General features: G+C 53.7%; 1 protein-coding gene across 1 annotated transcript; it reads right to left on the minus strand.

The window, feature by feature from the left end:
- Positions 1-2,337: 2,337 nt before the first annotated feature.
- On the minus strand, positions 2,338-9,282 carry RPS18 (ribosomal protein S18). The gene is made up of 6 exons (XM_026724371.2): positions 9,055-9,282; positions 8,007-8,105; positions 4,217-4,303; positions 3,413-3,514; positions 2,610-2,701; positions 2,338-2,457 (listed from the first exon to the last, which is right to left on the minus strand). Exons 1-6 carry the CDS (start codon positions 9,055-9,057, stop codon positions 2,382-2,384), a joined length of 459 nt encoding a protein of 152 aa, XP_026580156.1. The 5' UTR covers positions 9,058-9,282; the 3' UTR covers positions 2,338-2,381.
- Positions 9,283-9,466: the final 184 nt, after the last annotated feature.

The following is a 9,466-nucleotide window of genomic DNA, read 5'->3' on the forward strand; positions in this document are numbered from 1 at the left end:
AAGGAGGAGGCCCTTTCTGACAAAGAGGGCAGTCCGGGTCTCTTTCTGGAAAGGGAGCTTCATCCCTTGAGGCTGGACTGTCAGGAATGGTGCGGGGGTCTCTCCTGCTTGGGCTGGTGGGTTGGTCTAGATGCCCTCCGAGGTCCACCCTAAGGAGGAGGCCCTTTCTGACAAAGAGGGCAGTCCGGGTCTCTTTCTGGAAAGGGAGCTTCATCCCTTGAGGCTGGACTGTCAGGAACGGTGCAGGGTCTCTCCTGCTTGGGCTGGTGGGTTGGTCTACATGACCTCCGGGGTCCCTTCCAACTCTTGGTATTCTATATTCAGTGGAGGAGAAGTTGCCGTCCGAAGTTGTGGGAGCGCCATCCCTGGAGGCTTTCCAGAAGAGACTTGGACTGCCCTCGGGTCAAAAATGGTGCAGGATCTCTCTTGGGCAGGAGGGGTGGGGGGGTTGGACTAGATGACCTATAAGGTCCCTTCCAACTCTGATTATGTTCCCAAGAGGGCGACTTCTGTTCCACTTGGGAACTGGCTGCCCCTCCCCATCAGGAAAGGGTCCAAGGGGGCTGGAAGGAGGGACCTGCGGGTGGGTATCAGGTGGACCCTCCTGGTTGCCCCCTTTTGCCAATCCAACCCGCCCCCCCATGCCAGCTTCTCCCCTCCTTCCACCCCCCTCCCCAACATCTACAAACAAGCCCTGGGGGGCTCATTTGAACCCCAATCAGTCAGGCCAACCCAGCCATTTCGGGAACCAGGGCCTGGCAAGGGGTCCCACAGGTGTGGTCAAAGCCCCCACCGCCACCGGAATAGAATAGAATACAATAGAATCACCTTTATGGTCATTGCATTCCACGAATACAATGAAACTCCAAACACCCCATCTCACCAAAACATTACAGCTTTAAAAATTAAAGTAATTATAATAATAGGACTAAAATCACAAATGCACTGTTCGATTCAAGACAAAACCGAAGGATATGGCGGCGGCGGCTTTTCGCTCTGGTTCGGTATGTGTTTGGCGATATATGTGTCTGATTGTTATTATTTTAATTATTTTCATTTTTAAATACTCGTAGCGTGATGGCGATGGGGTGTTTGGGGCGCTGTGCTGGAGTGGCTTTCAAATTTCCTTGTATTTGTGGAATGCAAGGACAATAAAGGTAAAATTCAACAATTCAAATTACTGCCTCGGAAAAGAAACTTTTCTCAGCCGATTAGTCCTCATTTTAAGACACCTATAATGACAGGGCAAAGAGCCGCTTAGCCCGCAGGAACCAGAGAACAATTCCTGTCACACACCCCCCTATCCAATTGGACTTCAGCAACCCTCATCCCCATCCAGGCCACCTGCATCAGAGCCAGGCAGTTTATTTTATGGCCCCGGGCGAAGGTGACATTCGAGCTCTTTCTTGCGTCTAGTGTCCACGGGAGGCTGTCGGACATTAGAAATCGATGTAAAGTGGAATAGATAATATGTGATGTGATGTGAAACTGGATTAAGGGAGATGAAAGGGTCATTAGGGGAATTATGGAGGTAGGTTAAAATCTGGAATCAGGTGGTTTAAAGAATAAAAATAAATTTAAAAAATTTGGTTTTTTTTTTTAAAAAAAACCAATAAAATTGTTTAAAAAATAAGGGGGAGGAATTAGAAATCAATGTAAATAAACCACACACACACACACACACACACACACACACACCAGGCAACCGTGTTGGATTCCGCTCGAAAGGGACGAGATCTCAACCATGACGATGAGAAAAACCGACGAAATCGGGGATCTACCTATGAAAAGAACTAGAAGAATACGGGGCGGTAGCAGGATTAAAAAAACGAATAAGAGACAAAACGAAAATAATAAGCAACCGTTTGACAAAAAGTCAGACAGAAGAATTGGAAGAGAAACTGGGACGACAAAAGCGTTCAAAAGTGGAAATATCTAGGAATTTGGCTCACAGGAAGATAGATGCTCTTGCGTAAAAGAGGACAATGACGTGCAATATATATTTTTTTTTACAGAGAAAGATTTGATCGAATGGGAGAAATGAACAATTCGCACGATTGGGCCGGATTGCGGCTATAAAAGGGGCGGTTTTTTCTTCAATCTCTGTTGTGCGTATAAGTGTGTGTGTCTTTGTGTGTGTGTGCGCCCAAATCCCTTCACAACCCTCTTGGTTCGGCCCTCCACCACAGCCCCAGCTTCCCGTGTGGCCCCTGGGGAAAATGAATGGTCCACAACCGCCCAGGCCTCCTCTCTCCGCTCTGGATGGGAGGCCACCCGGAAGCCCCAGGCCGCTGCCCCTCTGCCCCATCCCCAAGGAGGAGAGAACGGGGAGACAGCTGGGAGTAGAAAGTTTTTATTAGCACAAAAGTGTTTGTAGTTTTTTACTTCTTCTTGGAGACGCCCACGGTTCTGCCGCGGCGGCCGGTGGTCTTGGTGTGCTGGCCCCGGACACGGAGGCTGGGGAAAGGAAGGGAGCAACGAAGACATCAGGGAGGGGAGGGGAACCCCCCGAGGCCATCCACTCTACCTTCTCCCACTCACTCCAGGAGCCTAGAGTGCGCCCCTCTCCCCGGCCGGCCTCCCTCCCTCCCTCCGACTTCTCTACTCACCCCCAGAAGTGACGCAGGCCCCGGTGGGCCCGGATCTTCTTCAGGCGCTCCAAATCCTCGCGTAGCTTGTTGTCCAGCCCGTTGGCCAAGACCTGTCGGCAGGAAAATGGACCTCAGCCCAGGCTCTGCTGCCCACTAAGTCCCCCCACCCCCAAACGTCACCCCCTAAGCCAGAGGTGGGCAAACTTTCTGGCTCGGGGGCCACGTTGACTTTCAAAATTTGACAGACGGGCCGGGTCAGCGTAAGATTTTGGAGGGAATTGCCCCCCTTCTTCTCCTCCTCCCCTTCCCACGGAGGACCCCAGAGTCAGGAGTTGCTATCGCCGGCGCGGCTCCAGTCCCGCGTTGCCTCAGGAAGGGAAAGGCAAAAAGGGAGAGCCGCGGCGGTGCTTAGCAGCGGCACCGAAGGCTCAGCGGCTCCTGGTTTCGCCTTTCCCTTCCCGAGGCAACGCGGGACTGGAGCCGCGCGGTAGCAACTCCTGACAGCCCCCGCCGGACCCCTGAGCGGAGCCCGGGCGGAGGGAAAGGAGTGGGCGTTCCCTGGGCGGCGACCTCGGCCCTGCCACCAGGGAAGCGGCTGCCCAAGCTCTGTGTTGTGTGTGTGATTTTATGGCGCGGGGTCTCTTTTGGCCGGCCCCATTTTTTTTTTTTCAGAGGCGGGCCGTATTAAAATGACCCACGGGCCAGATGTGGCCCGCGGGCTGTAGTTTGCCCACCCCTGCCCTAGGCCCTCTGGCTGCCAGTTCCAACCCCCCCAAAAAACAAGGAAAGCATCCAACCAACCCACCCCCGGCGGGACTCACCTGGCTGTACTTGCCGTCTTTGACATCTTTCTGCCTGTTGAGGAACCAGTCGGGGATCTTGTACTGTCGGGGGTTCTGCATGATGGTGATAACCCGCTCGACCTGGGGAGACCGAGAGGTCAAGTGGGGTCAGGTGGGGGGTCCCGACTGGGCAGGGTATGAGGCCAGTGGATGGTCCGGCCTGGGATGTATCTCCCACCAGATCAAGGCTCTCCAACCGTGGGCCACTTTATGACTTGTTTTTTTCTGGAAATAGCAGAAGTGATGAAACAGGCCTAGTTTTCGGCCTGCAGAAGCCGCCTGGGAGTTGGAAGTCCACAAGTCGTCAAGTGGCCAAGGTCGGAAAGCCCTGCGCCGGATGGATGCCATTTGGGTTCACTGACAACACCCCCCCAACACATCTCTCCCCGCCCCCCCAGCTGCCAACGAGCCTCTGCTCCCCCACTGGACACCCCCCTGGTGCCTGCTGGATAACCAGCCCAGTAGCTGCCCAGAAGAAAGGCCCGGGCTGGAACGATTCCCGCCTCGGTTCCCGGGGAAGAGACCAGGCCCTACTTTGTGGGCTCCAGGCCCTCACCCCTCGGGGGGGGCAGGGATTGCCAAGGAGGGGATGGGGGTAAAATCAGAGGAGGAGGACCTAAAAGGTCCTCCAATCCCCTGCACCGTTCAGGATAGAGCGTTATTCCACCTCCGGGGAGGGGGTGGAATCACGGTTCTAGGTTTCCCTGCTTGGGCCAATCCAGGGTTTTCCCAAGGACTCCCCACCCCCACTCCCAAAATCCAGACCCGCCCAGCTCTCCTCACCTCATCCTCCGTCAGCTCCCCGGCCCGCTTGGTCAGGTCGATGTCGGCTTTCCGCAACACCACGTGAGCGTAGCGCCTGCCCACCCCCTGTGGAGGCAAGGAGGAGCCGCTCAGAGGAGGGGAGGCCAGATAGAAGCCCCCTGTCCTTGGGGGCGGTCTGATCCAATTGCTCGCGCCACCAGGACCAGCACGATACACCCCGCCGCCAGCATCCCCAAGGCGCCTTGTTCTGACCCAACCGGGCTCCCAAAGAGCCGACACAGACAAAGGCGGCAGCTCCCACCTTTTAAGGTTTCATAATAACAAAATTATATTACATAATAACTCATATTATCAATCAATAATTGTATAACCCAATATCATCACTAAGAAATCGTTTATCATTTTATTAACTCATACTTTACCGAGATAACTATAATTTACTTAATTTATTTTGCAATAAATAAATAAATAAGATCATACCAAATCTATCTTAATAAAGTTTTATAAAAATAATATCAAAAAAAAAAATTATATCCTAAATCTAAGTGTTCTATTATTATGTTTTATTATCTAACCATCTAAAGGCTGCTTTCCATCGATTTGCTCGGACAAGAAAGTTTGTCAAGGCTGCCCCAAAACCCCAAGAGATAAGAACTCATTGACAAGGTTCTCCAAACACGAACTAAGATGTCCGCCAGTTGAGCTTCAGAGCTTCTTTGCTGTCTGCAAAGCACGCTTTCCCAAACCTGGCTTTGATCCGCTTGAAGGAGGGAGGGGCCATGACCTTGCAGCCTTACTCCCGCGTCGCCTGAGCTGCTGTAACTGTTCTTTCCTCCGAGCAATCCTTTGTGCGCGCGCACTTGGCACAGGCTCCTCAGGAACCTCCTCGTCGCTGCTGCCAGCCCCCACAATCCCGGAAGGCAGCAGCCCACTCCCGGATGGTCCCGGCCCCTCGTGGGAGTCCTCGCTCTCCTCAGCCATCCGCCCCTGCTGCCGGCTAACCACAACACTCCCCCCGCTCTCTTGCAGCAGATCCGGTGGTCGATGTCCTGGCGGCGGCACAGCAGAATCCCGAGGGGGTCCGGAAGACGTCGGGCTTCTGCCCGCAGAAGCGTACGGGGTCCGGGATGGGCACGGCCTTCCGGATATCCAGGCGGGCCCAGATCAGTGCCCCAACATGGCAGCTAAAGATACGGGCGAGGGGTGTGTGCGTGTGGGTCATGTTGTCAGAACAGAACAATAAAAAAAAAAGGAGGGGGGGGCTTCCATTGCTTTTCTCTCTCCCCTGCCCCTGCATTCAAAGCAAACACTGCATGGAAGTTGAGCCAATCCATCCAATAGGATAAAGCTGATTTTTAACCGATTGGTGTCGTACAGCAGTGGTCCCCAACATTTTTTGTGCCGCGGCCCGGTACCAGCATCACAAAATCATCCGCGGCCCGGTACCAGCATCAGCATGCATGGCAAGGTGAGCCGAGCGACCGACCAGCCAGCCGTCCCCCGCTTCTCCCCGCCACCTTCAACTCCTCCTTTGTACCTGTGTCAACGGCTTTGGGACGGTCGCTCAGCTAACCTTGCCTTGGGTGCTGAAAGAATCCTTGCGCCTTAGTTTTGTTCGAAGCCGCCCCCCCCCGATGAAACTAAGGCGCGAGGATTCCTTCAGCACCCAAACGCCACTTTCTACCCGGAAAAGCTCACCGGAAGCACTTTTTCATCAAAACAAGATGGCGGCACCCAGCAAAGCGGCAGCCCGGTAAAAATTGTTCCATGGACCGGTACCGGTCCCCGGACCGGTGGTTGGGGACCCCTGTCGTACAGCCCAGAATTCCAGACTCCATGGGGGATTTTTGGGGGGGCTACTGACCCAACAAGGATCTTTGTTCAGGTGGAGAGAACTGGAACACACACACAGACACACTGGAGGCCCAGGGGTGGCATTCAAGACCCTAGACCCTGGCTCGGCTCTTGGTCTCAAGGAGACCCGCCTGGCCCGAACAGAAGCGGCCTCAAGGGAAGCATCGGCCGGCTATTGTTTAGCCTTATTGGGTTTCTAAGGTTATGCAGTCAAATGCCTTTTCTGAGGCATTAAGGTTCGCTAAGTTTTGTAGTTTGCCAGCAGCAGGTGAGGACGGCTGAGGTCTCGAAGAGCGAGGACTCAGAGGAGGGGCCTTGCGTGTGATGTGGGGATGGGGCCCGGACCATCAGGGAGCGGAGTGCTGCCTTCGGAGGTTGTGGAGGCTAGCAGCACTGAGGAAGAGGCCCCCAAGGAGCCTGTGCCCAGTGCAGGGCTGCTCAAAGGAAAGAGCAACTGCACCAGAAAGGCTGCAAGGTGATGGCCCCCTCCCCTTAAGGGATAAAAGCCAGCCTGAGAGACCGGAGTTCTTGGCAGGAAGCAAAGAAGCGTTTGCACTCAAGCCTTGTGGACGTTCCGACTATCTTGCTTGGTGTTTGGAGACTCTCTTGTGTTTGAAATATTTCCTGGTAACTTTATCTCGTGTTCTTGGCAGCCTTGCCACCACCTTGGCAAAGCTCATTAGACAATTCGTTTGAACGAGAAAGAACAGCATTCGTAAAGATTCCTTAAAGATTCCTTTTATCTCTATTTAGTGGTGTTTGGAACAAGGTTTGGGTGACACCACTAAGGCAGACTCCGTAGGGACCCTGCGCATACAGGCCGTCCTCAACATACAACGCGTCACTTAGTAATGTCGGATTTTAAATTAGATCCTGTACTTGAATGCTTTCTATGAGGAATCACGTCAAAAAAATACAATTAAGGATGAGCTATATTTGATTATATCTATGATTACTGCGGCAAGGTTAGCCTTTGCCCAGAAGTGGGAAGAGACAGGCATGTCGAGCGAAAACAAAGTAATAAACAAAATCCTGATATGGCCTGAAATGGACAAGCTAAACTTTACAGGTGAGAGAGAAAGACGAGTCGGCATATATTATGCAATTTGGGATCGATTCCATCGCTGGTGGGGGCAGAGAGGAAGTTGGGAATGGAGTCACTGAGAGAGTAAATGAAAGGATGAGATGAAAAGAGGACCAATGAGGTTGGAAAATATAATATATGAGCAAACCAATTTATATATCCTTATATTTGAATAATCGTATATAGGAAAACATATATATCTACGTGATACCGACCAAAAATTATGTCAAACCGACTTCACTACGTTCAGTGTTTTTAATTGTTTTGTTCAATAAAATATTTCACTTACTGACCGCTCGAAGTTACAACAGCACTGAAAAAGGGGACTTGGGACCGTCGTTCACACTTACGACCATTGTGACACTCCTGTGGCCATGCAAACAATTTGATTGTTTGGCAAATGACTCGTGTTTACGACGGTCAAAGGGCCCCAAGGAGTCCCCTTTTGCAACCTTGCTCGAATCCGCTTAACAACCAAGATAACAAATGCGATGATTCCACTTAAACAACGGCGGCGAGAAAAAGTCGTAAAACGGGGCACAACTCATGTAGCAAATGTCTCATTTACCAACAGGAAATTGCTAAATTTCTGGCTCCGTTGGGGTTGTAACCCACAAACTACCTATACGCGCCGTTAGGGGCTCCAAAGAGACCTTGGCAAGAGCTGCAGGGAAGATGCCGGATTCTGACCAGGCCCACCGGCGCCACGCAGGGTTCGGCCCAGCAAAGGCATCACTGCTTCTCCATCCTGTTGCCCAGCTGAAGGGCCACCCCCCCACCCCCCGAGCCCCTCTGGCCATCATACAGTAGCCCCACAGCCCTCCCCTCCCCATCAGGACGGCCGCAGCTGCCCGGCGGTTTCTCACCCACCTTGATGGCGGTGATGGCGAAAGCGATCTTGCGCCGCCCATCGATATTGGTGTTCAGGACACGCAGGATGTGCTGGAACTTCTCTGGGATCACGAGAGACTTGTGGGGAGAAGGAAAGGCAGAGGGCGTGAGTCTCCTGGGACGCAGCTTGGCTCACTGGCGCGAGATGCCTGCAGCTCCCCCACCCCTTGTGTGACCGCTGCAGGACAGGAGGGCCCCCACCAGGCACCAGGACCAGATTCAATATTTATTTAGCCCAGAGGCCTCCAAACTTGGCCGCTTTAAGACTTGGGGACTTCAACTCCCAGGATTCCTCAGCTGGCAGACCAGGGGTCCCCCACCTGGGCCGCTTTAAGACTTGAGGACTTCAACTCCCAGCATTCTTCAGCTGGCATGCCAGGGGTCTCCCATCTGGGCCGCTTTAAGACTTGGGGACTTCAACTCCCAGCATTCCTCAGCTGGCAGACCACCTGGGCTGCTTTAAGACTTGGGGACTTCAACTCCCAGCATTCCTCAGCTGGCAGACCAGGGGTCCCCCACCTGGGCCACTTTTAAGACTTGGGGACTTCAACTCCCAGCATTCCTCAGCTGGCAGACCAGGGCTGAGGAATGCTGGGAGTTGAAGTCCCCAAGTCTTAAAGTGGCCAAGTTTGGGGGGAGGGGGGCTCATTTTAGCCCATGGCATCCACAGAAGTCATGCAAACACGGATACACCATGCTAATAATCTACATTACAGAGTTCTCCAGTTACAGTGACCGGTCAAAGTCACATGGGCTCCGTGGTGGCCGTAAGTCGAGGACGGCCTGCAAACGCCCCATTGCATGCGCGCATATAAGCTACGCTGGCCATGCACCACGCCAGGTAAAGCATAGGGCAGAGGTCAAAGGTCCGGGCCCCTTCGCCCAGGCAGAAGTTCAACCGGTGCGCGAGGAGCGCCCCATTCGCGCCCCATGGCGGCTCCCCCGGCGGCCCCGACGCCCCTCCTGACCCGCCCAGCGCGGCCCCCGCGGCGGATGGCTGTGGATTATTGGCCTCCCCATCGCTCACCATGGCTGCGCACCGGGTCCTCTCGCTCTCGACTCGGCCGGAAAAGGAAGCGGCGCTCCGCGAGAGGCCCCGACGTCGGTCCCGCCCCCGGAGCCGAAGGGAAACTTCCGGTATTGGCGACCATAGAGTTTCAGGAGGAGCGTCGCTCCCACAGCCGCCTTAGAAAAGCCACTTGGGCCTACATCATAGAGAGATAAAATGTAGAGAGGCGCCCTGAGGAGGCTCGAGGGCGTATCGTACAGTCAGTACACCTCTGTGAGCGAGAGATGAAGTGTGGCCTCCCTATTGTGTCCGGACGGGAAACTGGGAAGGAGAAACAAAAAGTTCCGACCCGGTTAAGCCCTTAAGAAGCGCCTTTTTTTGTTTGTTTCTTTTCCAGCCGGAAGGAAATGTCAGGGACTCCTGCCGCGGA

The sequence above is a fragment of the Pseudonaja textilis genome, chromosome 2 (assembly GCF_049901715.1).
Source record: "Pseudonaja textilis isolate UNSWEBS1 chromosome 2, rPseTex1.2, whole genome shotgun sequence".
NCBI classification, from domain to species: Eukaryota; Metazoa; Chordata; class Lepidosauria; order Squamata; family Elapidae; genus Pseudonaja; species Pseudonaja textilis.